Source organism: Camelus ferus, chromosome 11 (genome assembly GCF_009834535.1).
Source record: "Camelus ferus isolate YT-003-E chromosome 11, BCGSAC_Cfer_1.0, whole genome shotgun sequence".
Taxonomy (NCBI): Eukaryota; Metazoa; Chordata; class Mammalia; order Artiodactyla; family Camelidae; genus Camelus; species Camelus ferus.
In genome coordinates, this window is record NC_045706.1 from 43,673,090 (window position 1) to 43,694,424 (window position 21,335).

The window sequence follows — 21,335 nt, forward strand, 5'->3', positions numbered from 1 at the left end:
ATTGAGGCAGGAAATGATGAGATGCTAAATTAGGATAGTAGCAGTTGAAATAGAGAGGGTAGGATAAAAATAGAAATGAATTATAAACAACATAACTGAAAGAATTTGGGGATCACTTAGGTAGGAATATAAGAAAGAAGAACCAAGGGTCCAGGATATCTCCTGTTTGAGTGTGGGTTCCTGAGTGGCTGGTGATGCTACTAGCTATTATATGGAACACAGGGAAGGGGGTATATTGCAAGTTGAGTATGGTGTGAAAGGTATTTCATATATTGAGTGCTTGATGCTTGTAAAATACCCTGCAGGAGATGCAAATCCAGGCATGGAGTCCAGGAAAGGGGTGAATGAAGTTAGATACCAGTAACTAGGTATTGGTAAGAGTTTGTTGAAACCAAGAGTGCTAATGAAATAATTAATAGCTTTTGACCCAGCTGTTAGCTGTCACTCAGTCATGTGGGAACCCTTGAATAATAGGGAAGAACATTCTTTGCTAGAAGGTAGAAACAACCCCCAAGATCCCAGAACCACAACCATCTGAATTCTCCAGCTATGCACTTGGCAGCAGCTGAACAACAGAATCCACAGAGAACACATGTTTTGTCTTGTAGATCCAACTTTTCTTGCCCAAAATTCTCAGTGTCTGTACAAAGGCTATAGGATATCTGACATATGGCTGGCTTAGGAATTTTTATTTTCCCCAATAATTTGATCAGATCTGCATGTGATCCATGTGATTGCTTATCACAATCAACTGTAAATTTAGCAAATATTTAACAAAAATCTAAAAAGCTTGCATAAACGAGTTAGCTGAGCTATGACTATGGACTTGGAAACAGATGCATGGATTCTTTCTGAAGTTTTCTCTTTGAGATTTCCTTTAGTTCTCTCTCCTGGGGAAATTGGTTTGACTATGTAATTCAATGCGAAATTCCTCTACAGTTTGTTTTGGCTCCTTAAATGTTAGGGAGTGTGAAAGTGTCAGACTGGCCCTTGCCAAGTGGTCTCCAGGGTATATATCAAGACCCAGTGAATCACTTTGGTCACTTTGATTTTTCTGGATTCTTTTTGATTTATTCATTATTTCATTTCCCAAGGTTTAACACTGCATAAGGCAAGCAGAATTTAATGTGTTTTAAGCCTTTGATTATCTAAAGCGTCTAAAGATCATCCTTAGTTATAATGGCAAAGTCTTTATTTTCTTGTGTGGAAAAAGATTGATATGCTTTTTCTTTATTTGCAAAATGATATCCGAGTGTCTGTACATGGCAGCAGGCTGTATGAGTTGTTGAGATTTCTTTTTACCAATAATTGTTTTTAAAAATCACAAGAGTGATGAAGACTTAAAACTTTCAAACTGCCCTAGGAGACTATTGCTAAGATTTATTTCAGATAATGTATTGCCTATGTTTTATTCAAAGAGGTTTATAGTGTCTTGTCTTATGTTTAAGTCTTTAAGCCATTTTGAGTTTATTTTTGTGTATGATGTGAGGAGTATTCTAACTTCATTGATTTACATGCAGCTGTCCAGTTATCTCAACACCATTTGCTGAAGAGACTTGTCTTTACTCCATTGTATGTTCTTGCCTCCTTTGTCAAAGATTAATTGACCAAAAGTTTGTGGGTTTATTTCTGGGCTCTCTATTCTGTTCCGTTGATCCATATGTCAGTTTTTGTACCAATACCATGCTGTTTGATTACTGTAGCTCTGTAGTATTATCTGAAGTCTGGAAGGGTTATTCCTCCAATTTCATTCTTTTTCTTCAATATTGCTTTGGCAATTCTGGGTCTTTTATGATTCCATATAAATTTTAGGATTATTTGTTCTAGTTCTGTGAAAAATGTCCTGGGTAGTCTGACAGGAATGTATTAAATCTGTAGATTGCTTTGGGTAGTATGCCATTTTTACAATATTAATTTTTCCAATCCAAGAACATGGGATATCTTTCCATTTCTTTAAGTCATATTTAATTTCCTTAATCAGTGTTTTATGGTTGTGGTATATTTATACAATGGAATACTACTCAGCCATAAAAAAGAATAAAATAGGGCCATTTGCAGCAACTTGGATGGACCTAGAGTTCATCATTCTAAGTGGAGTAAGCCAGAAAGAGGAAGAAAAATACTGTATGATATAACTTATATGTGGAATCTTAAAAAAAAAAAAAAGACAAATGAACTTATTTACAAAACAGAAACAGACTCACAGACATAGAAAACAAACTTGTTACCACTGGGGGATGGGGGTGGGATGGGATAAATTGGGAGTTTGAGATTTGCAGATACTAACTACTCTATATAAAATAGATAAACAACAAATTCATACTGTATAGCACAGGGAACTGAATTCAATATCTTGTAGTAACTTATGATGAAAAAGAATATGAAAGTAAATGTATATATGTTCATGTTTGACTGAAGCATTGTGCTGTACACCAGAAATTGACACAACATTGTAAACTGACTATATACTTCACTAAAAAAAAAAATTAAAAAAAAAATATATATATACATACACACACACACACACAAAACCTTTCAAACTACAGAAAGCATTAAAGTAAAAAAATGTGGGACTGTCCATGGTTATTGGAAATATGAGCATCATTTCATCCATTTACTAGCCCCCTGTAAAGGCATGGATAACATTTTTAAAGAGAGTGACATGCTGACCTCATGGTTTGCTCCCTTACTTTTATGTAGTAAAAAAAATCTAAGTGATTGCTCCTTATCAGCACTTACAGATCTGCTCCATTCTTTTTAAAAGCTACGTGATATTATGTAGTATGAATGTTCTGTAATTTAATAATTACCCTATTGATGCACACTATGCTGCTAATATAGAAAATACGGCTCTGAAAAGCCTTAGGATACATATTTTTGCACATACTTACCTATATGATACATTCTTAGAAGTTGAATTGCTGGGTCAGATGATCAATGTATTTTTAATTCTGACTGATAATACCAAATTGTCTTCCAAAGGAGTTGTACCAATTTACATCCTCACCAGCAAGGAATAAGAATGCCTGCCTCCTTTGATCCCCTGTAATACAGCATTCTAAAAATTTTTTGAATCTTTGCCAAACTGCTAATTGAAAAATGGTATCTTGTGGTTTAGTCTGCATTTGAAAAATGGTATTTCATTGTGGTTTGATTTGTGTTTCTCTAACTGTATCTTTTGCAGTGAATCATATACTTAACATCTTTTGCTCATTTTTCCAATGGGTTTTTTTTCTTATTTGTAAGAGCCCTGTGCTCATTAAGAAAACTAATGCTTTGTTACATCTGTTATAAAAATATTAGTTTGTTTCACTTTTGAATTTACTTACCGTGTTTTTATGATGTAAAAATTTTAATTTTACAAGTTGAAATTTATGAATTGTCTATGGTTTCCAATTTTATATCTTGCTTTGAAAACATTCTCACCAAGCAAAGTTCTCTATTTTTTTATTTTTAATGTTTAATTCTTTGGCCCATCTGGAAATGTTTTGGACATAAAGGATTGAGGTAAGGATCCAATTGGATATTTTTCAAACCTTAAACCACTTATAATACTTGGTCACTCCTAGCCCCATGATTTATCATATATCAAAATCCTGATGTATTTCAGTTTATTTCTTTGTTCGTTTTTCTGTTTGACGAATCAAATTCTCTTGCTTATTGTAGCTCTATAGTTAAATATACTTAAAGCTCTTTCTCTTTTTTTTTTATTCTTTTCAGTATTTTTTCTTGCTCTTTTTATCATAAAACCTTTAGAATCAGCGTGTGTAGTCATTAAAAATTAAAATCTTATTGATATCATTATGTAGATTGTGTTAAATTTATAGATCAATTTTGGGGAAATTGATACTTTTTAAAATATCAAGCCTTCTTACCAGTCCCCAGTAGAATATATCTTTCTATTTGTTAAATTATTCATTAATGGTTCTAAAAATCATTTTAAAGGTTGCTTCACAAGTCATGTACATTTCTTAATAAGTTTATTCCTATGTATTTTATGGTTCTAGTTCACATTATAACGGAAATCTCTTCAAATATGTTCTATGTGATACCTGTATATAGAAAAGCTATTAATTTTTATGTGACTTCAGATTATTTGTAATAGTTTCTTAGGCTTTTCTATGCTTTTCTTAGATATTCAAAACCCAGTCTTCTATAAGTAAATGATAAATTTGGCTCCTGTTTTTTAACTTCTGTACTTCTCATTTCTCTAGTCTTAGTGCACAGACTCCTTTCTCCAGAAAAGAAAATAATAGTGATATATTCATGATACTTTTTGCTGTTTAGAAACTTAAAATCTTTACATAGGAAAATGTCAGTCTTTTCTTTCATAGCTTCTGGGTTTTATATCTTGATTTGGAAGATATTTCCCATTCCTCAAATGCTGAAGACGTATTCCATATTTTCTTCTAATATTTTATAGTTTTCACTTTTACATTTAGATCTTTAATTCATCTGGAATTTATTTCAATATATTACACGGGATAAAAATCTCACTTTATGTTTTCCAGATGGTTTGCAAAATTCCCAACATCATTTATAAAATTGGTCAGTCTTTCCTCATTAGTTTGAAATGTCACTTTAGTCATATTCTAAATAGATCGGGGTTTTTTTAAAACCAGAGCTTAAAGACTAAATAAAATGAATTACAGTGGAGAACAAAGACAGGAGATGCAGGCAAAAAACAGACACTAAGGCAAGGTTGTACACAAACTATTTAATATATATAATAAAATACAAGTATCATTCATTGCAAAATAGTATAAATATAAATAATTCAGAGAAAATATTCTATAAAATATTCTAGTAAGAAAGTTTCAGAGGATGGACACCCATAGAATGTAAGACTGCAGGAGTTGATTACTCAAACATTGTTTAGAGTTACTCCCGTCATATGGGTAGTTATTTGAAACCTCAAAGCTATAAACATCCTCCAGCTGCCTAGTTTAACCCCAAGTCAGACATTTCTGAGGGTGGATCAGAATGCCCATTAAGTAAAATGCATAGTCTGAAATTAGAAAAAAAAAGTAACAATTTCTCCTCTTCTTATAATTCCAGATTGTTTAGTTTTTCACTTACACATCTGAGGCTCTGAATATATGTCATCATGTGGGTCACTTTCCTGGCACTGGAGTAGAGGGACAGTGGACAGTGCAATCCTTTCTCTCTTTTAACCAGAGAGTTGATCAAGAGTCATTGAAATTAAATGCCAAAGGTAATCGAGTCAGTGTAGAACCCTGGAACCTGGGTGGAAATCCAGAAGCATCCTTACCGCAGTGCATGCCTTCCCAGGGCTTTGAGAAGTTTCTATGCAATACCAAGTTAACAATTAATATTATGATAGTGAGTCCTAATAGTGCTTGGCCACATCTTTTTGGTCATAAAAGGCCAAAAGTGCTGCTCCATGTTAGTGGAACTCCAGCAGAGCCAACTGATCAATTTGTGTGAGTCTTCATTTTTGAGGATTGGGAAGCATGTTATTGGTCAATAAAAATTTCCATTTTCTTATGTTATCTGTTCCAGTTTAAATAAAAATTAACAGACTAATCAAAGACAAAGGCAGTTCACTAATCTTGCAGTGTCATGGCCTGTCCTCTGAGACTCCTAGTAAGGAAAGAAACCGCACAAGATGGTTATGAAGTGTGTTTCTACACAGCATCATTAAAACATGCACACTGTGTTTTCTCACAAGGGAAATGATATGTTTTTAGGAAGGACACTTGGTTGAGCTTTAAGCAAGCAATTAAATAACAGTAACAACAATAATAGTAACAACAGCACCAATAACCACAAATAAGCCACTTTCTTCAATGGCTGGGGATTGGCATGTGTGTGGGTAGAGGGGTAGGGCCTCGATTGCACCATACAGATAATCTGAGTCAGTTATGTTATTACAGATAAAATGGAAGCAAGCCCCAAAATGTCAACCTATGGGAAGTAACTGCTGTCCAAGGCACTTTATAGTAAACACTTGAGTGTTTTCAAACATTACAGTATTTAGCAATCTACAATAAAAAACATACAGTTCATTGAATTGATTTTAACTTTTCATCAGGGGTCCTAGGCATACAACCGGGACTTAGGTTTTATTTTTCAATAAACTTAATGAATATAGATACTTTTTTGGGGCTATAAAAACAGTCCAAGAGAGTGGGAGTACTGGCAGTAAGGTTAACAAATGCTGCCCTTAGCGGATTTTCCTGGAAAACCTTGCTTGCATGTGTCCTATTTTTGCCACCACTGCTTGCTGAGATAGTCTTGGGCACTCTCTGCCCTCCTGGCACTGTAAGTGAAGCTAGACTCTGGACTTTCTACTTCCCAGGCCTTTGGAAAGAGCACTATTTACAAAATACTTTACTTAAATACTAGAAATTCATTCACAGAGCCAAGCCAAGTCTCAAGATTTGAAAGCATTTTAAAAATATCCTTGCAACAGCCGTACTGCTTTATACTTCAGTCTATTTTTAGAGTCCCAATATTTGTTTTGCTGGAAGAAAAAATTTAAAACATAAAAAGCATGCCCATGAGCAATCTGTGGTAATAAGCAGCACATACATGTTGTGGAGGAAAACATTCAACATAAAACAGTCAACATAAAAACAGACTTTGCTGAGGCGTCTTTATAAATAGCAGTTATTATTTTGCTTTCAATTGCTAAGCGTTTTAAATAACGTACCCTTAAAAGTTGTCAAGTTCTTTACTTTATATAAATATAATTTCCTGGTCTTAACTTTCATAGAATTATTATGGAAAATTATAAATGTGTACCATTAGCTTCATTTGTAATTTTACAATCATCCTATTGTTAAAATTAGAAACACAAGCAAGAAAAGAAAGAAGCATGATTATCAGGCACTGAAGAAGCTATTCACTGGAAAATTTTAATTTTTCTGTAAAAAAACAGAATTTGCCTATGAAACTTTTAATTAAATATTTTGAACAGACATCATGTCACACAGATTTATAGATAAAATTGTCCCAGTTGGTTGTCGGTAGGTCACACCCAGTTTAAGGTCATACCCTGCCATATCTTTAATGTCCCTTTGAATTCCTGAATATAATAACAAGGAAGTATTATGCCCTGAACCCTAAAAGAACAGTTTTGGAGCTGTATGCCTCAGATAATTACTGCTATAAAGCCAGGTAAATTTTCACAGTGTTTCTTTAAAAGCAAACATCATCGTAAAAGGTTCTGAATCGCCTCCCTCTGGAAGGTACAGAGGTGTATAAAGGGAAAATACAGCCATTTCAGTCCAGGGGAAATGCAGTCTTAATGCAAGGAAGAAAAGCGAATTTCCTTATTTCCACGATGCTGGGGCATTTTCTGACCCCTGTCACTAATCAAGGGCTGTTGACTGTGAGTAGAGCTAATGCAAGCCTCCATCACCAACATCCTCCCCGAGACCAAAGGCTGTCTCCAGTCGTGGCAGCTCAGAGGAGCTCCCACAACTGGGGACAGACACCAGCAACTATGGTTACATTTAAAGGGCCCCAAACACCTTTATTCACTGCTTCAGTGCTTTCTTGCCTCAACCCACATAATTCAACTTGGCAACATAGAAAATCCAAAAGTGGAGTTAAGAAAAATACTGACGAATTCTGCAAATCATGTTCAGGGTGGAAATTGTATCTTTGCTAGCCTTACCAGTATTTCCTGCCTCACAACCAGCAGATCGGTAACCAAAATGGCTCGCTGTGAATTGTGAGGCACCCAAGCCAAAGCAGTAAAATTTCTGTAAGAGCATATGCGCCATGACAGAATACCACATCAGCCCAGAAAAATGATTTTCCTGGGATGGTCTGTGCAGCGATGAAGAAGGCTCTTGATGCTATGGCAGCTGGGCAGAGATTTTCACTGCTTCCAGCCCACAGTGAGGTAATTTTAAAGGCACTTTTCCCTTCATTTGTTCTGCATTCACTGAATGTACATTTTTTGATGTCAGAGGGACATGGCAGAAAAGATCAGATGAGATAGTCTGACAATAGAGCCAAAGTTCAAAGCTTCTCTATTTTCAGGTAACAGCCACGACAGTTTGTCTGCATTAAATCTCTGGAGGGCATGTCACTGTAACCCTGTCCAAAGCTTTTCGAACAGTTCAAGACAAACAAATCACTTAGTCGTTGAACAACTGTAACATCTGATACCATCACACAGAAGTTGTAGCGATAGTCACTAATCAAAGTTCTTTTCAGTTCAGTTGAAGAAAGAAAATTCCTCGGCTTTGGATTTAAGATCACTTTTTATGTTGTTCTTTTGAAAATTATTATATGCCAAGGTTTAAAAAAAAAAAAAAAGACAGAGAGAGAGAGTCAGAGGAAGATTCTGTCGGTAAGAAGAACCAGAACGTCAAACCTTCTAGCTGCATGCTGCTGTCAATGACTCACTGTGGTGTAGAGTGAGAGTCACTGGAGGTGACTGGTGAGGCCTGCAAAGGAATAGCCACGCCTTCCTGAGAGCCACCTGCCCAGTCCCCAGGTGGTACCGCACTCTCCGCTGGTTCACCAGGGCATCGGTGCTCTCCTTTCCGGCCTTCTTGCTGACTTCGCAAGGAGGCGCGGACATCCAGCGCCAACACCACCAAGCGGTAGAGCTGTAACACCACCACGAGGAAGTTCTTGGCGGCAAAGAACACAAGCATCTGGTTGATCACTTTGAAATAGGTCATCAGTATGAGACGCACCACAAGGAAGGGACCGTCTTGTATGAAGATGCTGATTCCAATGTTCCACAGATCGGCACTGTATTGGCAGAAGAACTGGCTGGGAAACCCCCTCGTTGTCACAGACAAGGGGCACACGATGTGCTGTACTGAAGACACAGATGGCCTGGTTAACATTGCTCTGTTCAATGCAGCACCGTCAGACAGAATGAATTTGGTACAAGTCATTAACATTGGGTGCTACGCTAGTTCATGATTGGGTGTTACTTCATTCTGGGGGGAGGGGACATGTGAAACCACCCTGCCGTTTAACATCCTTGGTCGTTTTATATTCAAGATAGATAATCTGTTATAAGTCCAATAAAGCACAGGAAAGAAAGCCAATCTCCAGTTTCTAGCCACATTAAAATAAAAAATTGCAGCTCACATTCAAGTCCTCCCATTGGGAAGAGCACAATTAGCTAGGCTAGAAAGGATAAAGAACAGAAGAAACGGTCTTTGAAGTGCAGCGTTGGGAGGCGGCTCAGGAGGGTGCTCTCGGCTTCAAGTCAGGAGCCTGGCTGCTTCCTCATTTTCTAACAGCAAGCTGCTGGCTAAGTTCTTAACCTGCCTGGGCCTCAGTTTCCTCCTTTGAAACCCGGAGGACAGTGATATCTGTGAGAAGAGAGGCCCCTACTCACTGCCTCTTTTTGTTTCCATTAGGCTAACAGCCCTGGCGCCCCTCCTCTCTCACTGTCTCTCCCTCAGGATAATGCATGATTTACCTGGCTGCAAAATTTGGAAGGTGAAATGGAGTATACATGACCCAGATCCTCCTGCATCCTCTCTTTGGGATCTGCCTGTTTACTGGTTGACTCACTCAGCTGTGTATGTAAATTGTGTTGTGAAAATTCAAGTGCTTATATTCAAATGCAAACTTAAGTCACATATTTCTCTAATGGTGGGGGAAGAAAAGCCCAAATAAATGCCATTGTTATTTAATTTCATCTAATTCCTTATGTCTTTGTTTCGTAGTTTACAAGAGTGACTGGATATAATTACTGATTTTTCCAGTTGAACAGAAGGAGGTCCAATCAACAAATGAACCTTTTTGTTTTAATTTCTCAAATGTAAATTTAATTCAGGGTCAAAGGCAGAAAATAATCCTTTTATAATAATGAAGCCTTCCATTTGGAGTTTTCAAACAAAGAATGCCTTCGTCAACTGGAGCCTTGCAAATATTATGAAGCTGCTTTGATACGGGTACACATAATGTACTGTTTGTTGGAAAATACAATAGTGATTTAGTCAGAAGTAACATTTGGTCTTTGTTTTTCAAACAGCTGCATAACATTATCACCCTTGAAAGTTTACAAAATTTCTTTCTTAAATAAAAATTTTCTAAGCAAGGCTATAAACCACAAGATACGGGAGGGTGAGGACCAGCAGAGCGAATGACAAAAGGGAAAACCAACGTAAGATCAATAATAGACTCTCCTAAGAAGTTAAGGTCAGAAAACAGCTCCCAAAGGACCTCCTAAGAGTATTATTCAACATCTAAAGTGATGGTGCCTAATACTCGGTCACAGGACACCAGCTGACCAGTGCGTATAGAGTACCGTCTCAGGCACATTACAACAAAATCTGTGTGTTTGTATTTGTGTTATTGGCATACATTTGTTTGCAATTATTAACTACTAATTAGGCTTGGCGTATTTCTAAAAAGCCACAGCCACTCTTTCCATCTATTCTGTTGACAATTTTATTTCGGAAAGTGGATGCTAAAGTTTAAAATGGCCCCCAAAACCTCTAAGCCTATCAAAGTGAACCCAAAAAAAGATGTAAAAAAATTAAATATTCCTGTCCTAAGATTAATTCTAACCCTGAGGCCATCAGGTAGGATACCATAAAAAAGGACTCAGACTTAAGGAAAATGTAACTATTAAATCCTAGAGTTTCTTCAGAATAAAGTGGCATCCAAGAGAATTTCCAAATCAATACTTCAGGGCTCCTAGAAGTTCCAGGATAACTTCAGGTCAGTGCAGTCCAGTAGAAGTGTCTGTGATAGTAAAAATGTTCTGTATCTGTGCTGTCTGATACAACTGCCATACGCAGCCATTGAGTTGGCTAGCGTAACTGTAGAACTGAATGTTTAATATTATTTAGATTTAATTAAACTTAAATAGCCACATGTGGCTAGTGAGTACCATACTGGATAATGCGGCTCTAGATCATCACTAGTATGAAATGCCTGGAAAACCATTTACTTCTTTCAAAATCTTGAGGGTTTATGTCTTTATTAAAGTAAGCCCAATGGGGCTGTAAGGGCCAGTACTGAGGAAATTTTTAACTTTCATGTGGCCCTGAGACTGCCTTTACTCCCTGTGAAGTTCGAATACAAGGAGCTGACAAAGGCATGAAAATGAGCCCTTAAAATTATCAGGAAATAACATTTATATGCCCACAACTATGCTAAGCACAGTCATTACAAGCTATGTCTTATTTAGTCATCACAAGAATCCTCAACCCTGGCTACAGTAGTTATCATCCCCATTTCATGGATGAAAAGCTGAGGTGCAGATGTGTTAACTCATTTGCAGAAAATCTGACAAATCGCAAGTGATGGAACCACTGTGTGAAATGCATATAAAACTGTGCTCTTGTCCTCTTAATTGTCTCAGGCTTACCAGGTACCTGAGTGGATCTGCTCATTGCTTTCCTAAGTTTCAACCTACTTTTCTTTTAAACTGAACTGGAATTAACATTGGGATATCAAAGTGATTAAAAAAATTATAATACTCTCAAATGCCTCCTTAGCTTCATTACAGTTTACAATCAAGAGCTGTAATTTTCTGTTTCCTTGAGCAAACATCAAGATACTTACCTGCCAGGTCAAGTGGAAACTGCAGCATACTCCAGGTCCATATAACAAGGATGGCGTAGACCAGGGCAGGGCTATTCCTAAAATGCAGACAAAATTTTAAATTAGTGATGAAAAATCTGATCACGTGCAGAAAAGAGGAATCTTTTCTTTTTTTCCCTTGTATTTAACTATATCCTAATAAACCTCTTGAGAGCTATCAGAGTATCTTGGTGATATAAGATATCCATGAAAAATCCATGCATGATTAAAATGGAATAATGAAAAAGAAGTTCAAAAAAAAAATCTGAGACTTGGAAACCCAACTTTCACATGTGCCAGCATCTGTGTGAGTTACAGTGAAGCCTCTTGGTTCCACCTTGCTATATTTACTTTTACAAAATCATGGAAACATGATGAGGGGGAAATGTTAGGACAAAAGCTAGACATTAACCTGGAAATTCAGAGGGCTGATTCCAAGAAATTTCAAGGAGAAAAAGTGAAAATTGTTCCAAGATCCCAAGACTCTTAACTTAAAAATACATCTCAAAAGGCTAGGTGAGACTCAACAATTTAAAGCATAGCATGTAGAAGAAAATCATCTTCAGTTGGAAAAAAGTGAAGAGATAAATCCAATAATCAGAGATTTATACCAAACACTAGGGTGTAAGTCAAGGAATATGGTTGTTTCATTCACCACTGTGTCCGCATTGCCTAGAACAGTGCCTGGCAAATAATAGGCACTCAACAAATATTTGTGGAAGGAATTGTTGAATGAATAAAAGAAGGACTTGCACTTGGAAAATATACAAACGTCACAGGCCTAGGAGAATGGTCTCGAAGACTAAAGTCAAAAGAATAGAGGTTACAAAAATACAAAGGATATTAAAGAAGTATCAAAGTAACTTTTTTATAGCAAAAACATAAAGGAAGTTATCGATTTGAGGTTAGTGGTGTAATAACAGATATGGCTGCCAACTTCTCTGTCAAGAGAGATTTTCAGATTGGAGAGGGCTAGAAAAACATCAGGAAGAGTAATTGAAACCAAACTAAATGAGGTGATTGTGAGGGATATCTTTAAATGCTTCAGGTGTTGAGTCCCAGAAAAATTCAATCTCAAAACTCTGAGAGAATTTGTAAACGAGATTTCTAAGCCATCATTATCTGTCCTGGCGGTTAATGGTGAAGACAAGGTTGGTGATAAAATAATGAAGTCTTAACTTTCAAAATGAAGCAGAAGTATATCTTAAAATATAAAAGGCACATTTACTATTAATCCCTAGTTAGATTATATAACTGATTACTTGAACGATTTTTGAGAGCCCTTATTGAAGAAGATAGTAATTGTTAGGAATCAACACAGGTTCCCTGAGAACAATAGCACTCAACTAAGATTATTTCTCCTCCCTCTCTCTTTTTAAAAATAGAATTGGGATTACTAAGCAGGCAATGATACATAAATTAATCATAGACTTTTGGATTTAAACAAGGCTCATAAAAAAACCTCCCACAGTGTTCTTAGCCAGATTGAGAAGTGTGCTGGATGTGAGTACAGTCAGGTGGATTCCTGTGTAAATGCCTCCCCAGAGGGAGCTCTCCAGCGGGGCACTGCAGACTCTGCCTTTGATTCTGTTCTACTTCACGTTTTATCAGGGAGTTGGTTGCCGACATTGATGGAAGGTTTCTCATATGCACATATGACATAGAGGTTCGATACGGGAAACCAATACCCCAGGAGACACAATGAGGATCCCCAAAGATCTTGACAGGATGTAACTGGATGACCTAGAGTAGGACAGAAGAGGTAACACTTCACAGCAGCAGCCATTAAAAAGGCTCAAGCATTTCCCCTTACCATTATTGAATTATGAGTCCACAGTGTAACATAATTTATGATTTTCCAGAATCAAATGCAGTCACAGGTCTCTTCCCAAGAAGTATGAAGTCTAGCGTTTTAAGTGAAAATGCCTAGGGACCCTAGTCTGTAACTTTTGCCTCTTTGCAATGTCAGTGTCTATATATAGTAGACCTTCAGTAAGTGCTTGAATTTTTAAATAATCATACCTACAGTTTCTGAGCTCATACTGTGTACCAGGCAGTTTTCTAAGTGGTTAACTCTGTGATCACACTTACTCCCTGTTATTACACTCATTATGCCTATTTGGCCAGTGAGGAAACTGAGGCACACTGAGTTGGAGAAAAGTACCTAAAGTAATGTGGTTATAAGTGTTGGAGGCAGGAATCAAACGTAGACAGCTGATTTCAGCATCCACCCCCTTTTAACCTTCACACATGATATTATTTCCACAATGGAAATGGAAAGTTTTAGCCCTACTCTGTTCTACAGTGTTCAGAACACATCTGAAATGTGTGGTGTTCTTCATGTTTTAGGAGGAACATTTAAAACATTTCTGGTTCAAAAAAGAGAGACTCGGATGGTGAGAGAACTCCGAGCCAAGTTCTATGTGGGATAGTTCAAGGAACTAAAGACTAGAGAAGATTCTTTTAAAACTTTATTTCATACATTTAAAGGATTATGATGTGGAAAAGGAATTAAACTTATTTCTTGTGACTTCACAGGGCCAATTCAGGTTCAAAGGATTTTAGCTGCACCTATAAGAAACCAAATTTCATCATCACAATAGAGGAAAGTACTTTCTAATAGTATTAACTCAAAATAGAATGAGTTACCCCTGGGGTTAGTATATTCTCTATTAGTGAAAAATTTCAAAGAACGTCTGGACAAAAACTTATTGAGAACATTTTGGAGAGGTTTTTGCAACAGATGTAAAATAGATTTTTCAATAGATGGGCACTTTTGAAGTTTCTTCTAATCTCAGACTTCAATAATTCTTCCAAAAACTCATGTGCAGTTTGTCTGCAAGGCAGCAGAAAGAAGCGAGCTCTGGTGCTCAAGGCTTGCCAGAGTTCAAATTCCAGCTCTAACCCTCCCAGAAAGGATGTGGCCCTCCAAACCCAGATTGATCATTTACCAGCTCCATGAATATGAACAAATAATTTTATACCTACATGCTTTAGTTTACCCATCTTCAACGTGAGGATGACAATAATAATAGATACTAAATTTGATATGATAATTTTACTAAGTGTGTTATTTAAATATGTTAAACATATAAAGCTCTTAGAGCAGTACTTAATAAACACTAGGTAGAGTAGATCACTACAAGTTACTTATTATTTTTATTACCATGTAACCTTGAGACTTTCACAACTTCTCTTGCTGGCCACTGTTCACCTTATAAAATCGTGATAATAACAGTATGTACCTCATGGTGTTATTGTAAAGACTAAATAATTTATCACAACTAAAACCCTTAGAAAAGTGCTTGGTACACAGCAAGAGATAAATAAACATTATCTACTACTACTATTAATAGTAGTAATAGTACTTTTGTTTTTATTATGCAAACATACTTCTTAGACCCTTTGTTTTAGTTTCATTATTATACAAGATAGGATTAATAATAAACTGACCTTACCCCTAGGTAAGCCAAATTCTGACCCTGAACACACAGTTTGGGAGAATGTGGGTGTTGAGAAACATATTGGTAAAGTTATCAAAAATAACTTTGGAAAAGATGGCCAGAAAATCTTTGGAGCAGACAAATTTGTATTATTACTTCAGACAGCAAAATTTACTCAGGAAAGTTAAACACTGGAATATAAATAAATCACTGAGCTTAAATGGAAAACACTCCAAATTTGTGAAGGACTTTTGGAGTGAGTGTGTCCAACATTGTCTTTGTTGTGTAACCGTCTACCCCAGTTGTCTTGCCCCATTTTCTCATGTGTAATCCGTCTTCATAAATGTCAACTGAGAAGCATACAAGCAGACAAGGGATTCTATTCATAGCGAGACAAAAGATCTTTTGAAATATAATTATAGATGTGAGTTATCACTTCTCTACTTGGAAAACTAGGAGGATAAACAACTGCCATTTGGTAGATTAGTGCACCAAATCTGTTGGGTGAAAATTAAAAATGAAGTCATGCATTGCTAACTTCTTAACTATTTCTTTTTGGATGTGTAAATATTCCTGTAAATAAGAGATAATCAGTGGATAGAATCACTCTAGCTTTTAAAAAAAAGCATCCAACAAAACTCTTCAGAAGCGGTAAAAATTAAAGGAGGGAGAAAGAAGACAGGAAGAAAACAAAGTATTAATCTGGAAGAAATGTTTCATCAAGCAAAAAGAGCTAAATTAAAAGAAAACACAATATAAACAGAAAAACTCTCCTTTGTTTGGTCAGACATTCACAGTGAATGTTGGGGGATGGCTACAGCAGAATGAAGTGGTCAGCAAATGTCCTCCCATAGGTCCAAGGGAAATCACAGGAGAAACGGGAAAGTATTTTGAACTGTATTAAACAAAAAGATAACATATCAAAGCTTATGAGATGTACATGAGGCAGTGCTTAGAGGGAATTTATAGCTTTGAATACCTTAGAAAAGAAGAAAGGTTTTAAATCAGTAATCTAACCTTCCACTTAAAAACTAGGAAAAAGAAGTACAAATTAAATCCAAAGCAACAGAAGAAAGGAAAAATTAAACATCAGAACACACACCAGTGAAATGGAAGAGAATAATAATAGGGAAAATTAATGAAACCTAAAGTTAGTTATTTTAAAAGACTGACTAAATTGATAAATCTAAGAAAAAAAATAGAAGACACAACTGACCAAACTAAGAAAGAAAATGGGGCCATAATAAGTGACCCTATAGAAATTGACACTAGCATAAAGGAATAATATTATGGACAACTTTATATAAAAAATTAAACTTAGATAAAATGGAGAAATTCCTAGAAAAAAAATATAATCGAAACTGACCCAAGAGGAAATGGAATGACTGAACAGACATAAGAAATAATGATGTTGAATTAGTAATAAAATATCTTCCCACAAAGAAAAGCCTAGGCTTTGATAGCTTCATAAGTGAATTCTATAAAATATTTAAAGAAGAAATAACAATAGTCTTAGACAAAGTCTTCCAGAAAATAAAGAAAGAAGGGATGCTTCCTGACTTACTGAGAGAGTATTACCCTTATACCAAAGCCAGGAGATGATATCATTAGAAAATATTACTACAAATCAATATGCTTTATGAGTATAGATGTAAAAATTATTTTAAAATTGTTAGCAAACCAAATTCAGCAACATATAGAAAGGATCATACACCATTGTCAAGTGATATTTATCTCAGGAAGTCAAGATTCATTTAACATCTGAAAATTAGTTAATATAATACACCATTTCATAGAATAAGGGACAACTACCACATAATGATAATAATAAAAACAGAAAAACATTTAACAAAATTCAATGTCCATGAAAGAAAAAGAGAGAGAGACTGAGAAAGAGAGAGAAAGAAAGAGAAGGAAAGGAAGGAAAGACTTTTGAAGTAACCTAGATAGGGATTTCCTCCAACTGGTCAAGGGCATCTATAAAAAATATCTGTGCAAAACATATAGCTAACATCATCCTTAATAGTGAAAGACAGAATGCTTATGCTTTGAGACTGAAAAGTCCACTCATACTTCTGTTCAGCTTTGTAGCAGAAATTCTAGCCAGTGCAGTAAGGCAAGAAAAAGAAATAAAATGCATACAGATTAGAAAGAATTAAGACAGTCTTTGCTTACAAATGGCATTATCCTATATGTATAAAGCCTTAAGGAATCTACGAAACTAATAAGCAAGTTTAGCATGGTTGCTGGGTACAAGATTATCATACAAAAGTCAACTGTATTTCTATGCAGTGGCAATTTAAAAACATGAAAATGGTATTAAGAAGTTAAGAAAAAGCTGCATCAAAAAGAACAAAATATTCAGGAATAAATTTAGGAAAAGTGGTGTAAGACCTAAACATCAAAAACTACAAAATATTGCCGAGAGTTATTAATGAACATCTGAATAAATGATGGGATAGTTCATGTTCATGGATTGGAAGACTTAATATTAGTAAGATGCCATTTCTTCACAAATTGATGCTTAGGTTTAATACAATCCTTATGAAAACTCCCAATGGATTTTTGGTAGAATTTGACAAACTAATAATAAAACATATGGAAATGCAAATGTTCTAGAAAAAATCAAAACAATTTCTTAAAAAGAATAAAATTAGAGGACTTACAGTACCCAGTGTGAGTCCAGTAATCACAAGAGTGTGGTACTGGTGTTAAGGATAGACACACAGTGCAATGGAACACAAGAGGAAGTCCAGAACCCCTGACATACGTGATCATTGATTTTTGACGAAGACAGCCAAGGTATTTTAATAGGGAAAAGCATAGTCTTTTCAATAAATGATACTGAGACAGTTGGTTCCAGCTGGGACCAAAAATTGTGGTGGGACAATGCCAAAACATGCAGTGAAACAAGACAAAACACAAACTTCGACCCTTACCTCATGCTACACAAAAATTGTCAAAATACTACAGAGGAAACGTCTCTAATTTTTGGTGAGGAAGATATTTCTTAGAATCTCTGATACCCAAACCACTACATGAAAGAAAAATATGATACGTGGGATTTTATCAAAATTCAAAACAATTACTCTTCAAATGACAGCATTAGAAAATGATAAATTTTATAATGGGAGATGTTTACATTTATGTATCTAATACTGGACTTGTATTCAGAATATATAAAGAACTCTTACAACTCAATAAAACATCAATCCAATGAAAAATGGACAAAAATTTGAACCGATACTTCACCAAAGAAGATATATGAACAGCAAATCAGCATACAGGAAGATGTTCCACATCGTTAGTCATTAGGAAAATGCAAATTAAAACCACAATGTGATGCCACTCTGAACCCACTAGAATGGTTATCATTAGTAAAAAAAAAAGTGTCAGTGAGGATGTGAAGAAAATGGAACTCTCACACATTGCTGGTGGAAATATAAAAAAATATAGCCACTTTGGAAAACAATGCAGCAGCTTCTTAGAAAGTTCAATAGGTACTTAACATAAAACGCAGTCATACTACTCCTAGGTATCTCTACAAGAGAAATGAAAACAGATCCATATGAGACTTGTAACTGAATGTTCATAGCAACATTATTCTTAGTAGCAAGAAAATTGCAGTATACATGTATATCGACTACTGAATGGATAAATAAAATGTGGTATATGCATGAGATACTATTCAGCAATTTAAAAGGATACGTGCAACAATGGGAATGAACCACAGAAACATTATGCTATGTGAAAAAGCCAGCCACAAAGACCACATACTTTGTAATTTCACCTACATGAAATTTCTAGAAAAAGTAAATCTACAGAGACAGCTTATCAGTGGTTGCCTAGGGTTAGTAGTGGGAGTGAGAACTGACTGCAAACAGACACAGGAATCTGGATTCTGGTGATGGTCACACAAATCTATAAATTTACTAAATATCATTGAACCATAGAATTACAATAGATGAATTTCATGGTGTGCAAAGTGAAGCTGTTAAGAAAAATATGCGGTACCTCACAAGTCCGTGTAAATTCGTAAGAATTAGGCAGATGAACTTCATTTGGGCATATGGAAGGAAACAGATTTAAGTTAAAAAAAACAAAAACAAAAACTGGATTTGAGGTGTTAGCCGGGATGCAATAAAGAGATACAGACATCATTGTGATGTAGACATCATTGCAGATTTTCTGCTGAACCTATCAGCTCAAATTATGGAATAAAAGAAAAAAGAAGATAAAATGTTGTGGTAATAAGTAATGCTAAGTAGGTTATAATGAAGTAACTCCCTTTGCTATATTACATTAAACATCTTTTATATGTATATTACATTTATTCTTCACAATTGTCTTTTTGAGGCCAAAAGGAGAAAGCTACTCTGCAGAGAAAGCGACTTTCCTTTGAAGGGATTGGAAACTTGCTGTGTTATTCTTGCAGTACAGGTGGGGCCTGAGATGAAACCAGAACTTGGGAGGTGGGTTTTAGGAAGGAGAAAAAACTCTCAGTTCTTTCAGAGCCTTGATTTTGGGGTCTTTGGGTAGTGATGGAGACATGCAGGAGTGGACTGCGGAAAACAGAAGGTCACTGACTCTGTGCAGTATTATTATAAATAAAATGACTTCAATCTGAGACCAGGAAACCTGAAAAGAAATCTTGATAAACATGGCAGAATTTATTCAGGCCTATTCTCAGGACATGATATAAGTTTAAAATGAGGGGAAAGAAGAGTTCTACAACATTCTGATTAATGTGTAGGCGGCCGTAGAAATTGCTGAATTGGGATTACCTGGGTTGGGATAGAATTGTGTGTCCTTTGGTTCATCACTTGCTCACCATTGGCTCCCCAGTCTCCATGAGCACTAGCACATTGCCTGGCTCAGACTAGATAATCAGTCAAGAGTTGGTGAATGAATGATCCCTCCTGATTTTCAAGGTGTTTTTCCCCTCCTGGGCAATTGACATTTTAATCGTTATCTTATTTAATATTCAACATCTATTGGCAAGCACTGATCTATAAAACGCCTCTTGGTGTCACCCGTGGATGGGCCTAATAAACAGACTGTTAAGATAGCTGAGTTTGGCATTTCTTACGTTTTTATTACCAGCCCCACAAAACATATTCCTCCTGAACACCCCCTTCACCCTGTATCCCTCTCATCTTGCTACGTATTTAGCATTTATGGGTTTATTTCTATATAGATGTCGTTAGTAGTCCTTATATCTTCATATCTCTATCACGGTGTCTGTAGTCATTTGTTTTTTTATATGCTCGGTCATGATTTCTTCATGTTTTCTTGTAACCCCATTGTACTGTAACATATCTGAAAATATGTTACACGATGTAAAACACTGACCAAATGTAAGGTATTAAAGCTACAAAGCTAAAATCAACATTTTGAGGACTGTGGATGAACTTCGATTACATTCTTTTTGAAATTCTAGGTCTACTGAAGGTATAAGAAAAATTAGTATAAATGAAACAGGAAATGATCATGTAGATAACCTGCGGTTATAGATGTACTTTTTACTATAATTGGAATATTAAATTTACTCACTAAGTTAGTGTGTTTTGCTCAGTTTAATGTTTCATTGTTTGAGAAACACAGCATAAAGTAAAGTGTAGCATTAAAAGCCGGCCTCATTGCAATTTATTTTTATAGCATAGTGCAAAACAAGCCAAGCTGAAAGTACATTCAGGCACTGAGACTTAAATCCCTAAAGGTAAGAAAGTAGTTCCATAAACAGATGTGATCATGGATTCTGAGTTTATTTGCTTGTGGCAAAAATAAAAGTACCAACTCAATAAGTTTTAATTTATAGGCATCTACACCAGTTAGCCTTTGGGCACTTTGAACAAAACTGACTAAAAATAAAATTTAGTAAAATAAAACCTAATCTGCCCCATTCTCTATTCACACCGGGGAATATAAATTCCCCAACTAGTTAGAGGAAAGATTACTCCATGTCTCCTCTAGGTGCTTTCCTGGAACTGTCACTGTGCTCTGCTCTAGAAGAGAAGCTTGTGATCAGCTACATTCCTGGACGCTTGACAATGTGAACGTGGGGCTAGGAGTGATCGTTCCACCTCCAGGTTTTGGATAACCATGGCTTCACCTAACCTGTGGTCATGCAAACATGCAGAGCTTCTCTGTTCTCTTACCCATGGGAAATACATATATGTATAAACTGGGCCGGTACCTAATATGTACCTGAGCAGCAGCAAATTCTGATTCTACCATTGGACAAATGATATACTGAAAATTCTTATTCATACAGAATATAAATGGTAGAACAAAGAAACAGGTGTGTGGACCTGATCTTGAAAAGAAGGTCTTTTCATTGCAGAGCCTGCT

At 35.9% G+C, this 21,335-nt stretch overlaps 1 protein-coding gene across 2 annotated transcripts in view; it reads right to left on the reverse strand.

Annotated features, from left to right (window-relative positions):
- Window positions 1–4,698: 4,698 nt before the first annotated feature.
- TMEM26 (transmembrane protein 26) overlaps window positions 4,699–21,335 on the reverse strand; it is a 39,320-nt gene continuing 22,683 nt past the window's right edge. For both annotated transcript variants that reach the window (XM_032491469.1, XM_006186977.3), the window contains exons 5-6: window positions 11,524–11,600; window positions 4,699–8,809 (exon numbers count right to left, since the gene is read on the reverse strand). In XM_032491469.1, coding sequence (XP_032347360.1) covers window positions 8,382–8,809; window positions 11,524–11,600 — 505 coding nt within the window. In that variant the 3' untranslated portion in view covers window positions 4,699–8,381. The remainder of the gene's footprint in view (window positions 8,810–11,523; window positions 11,601–21,335) is intronic.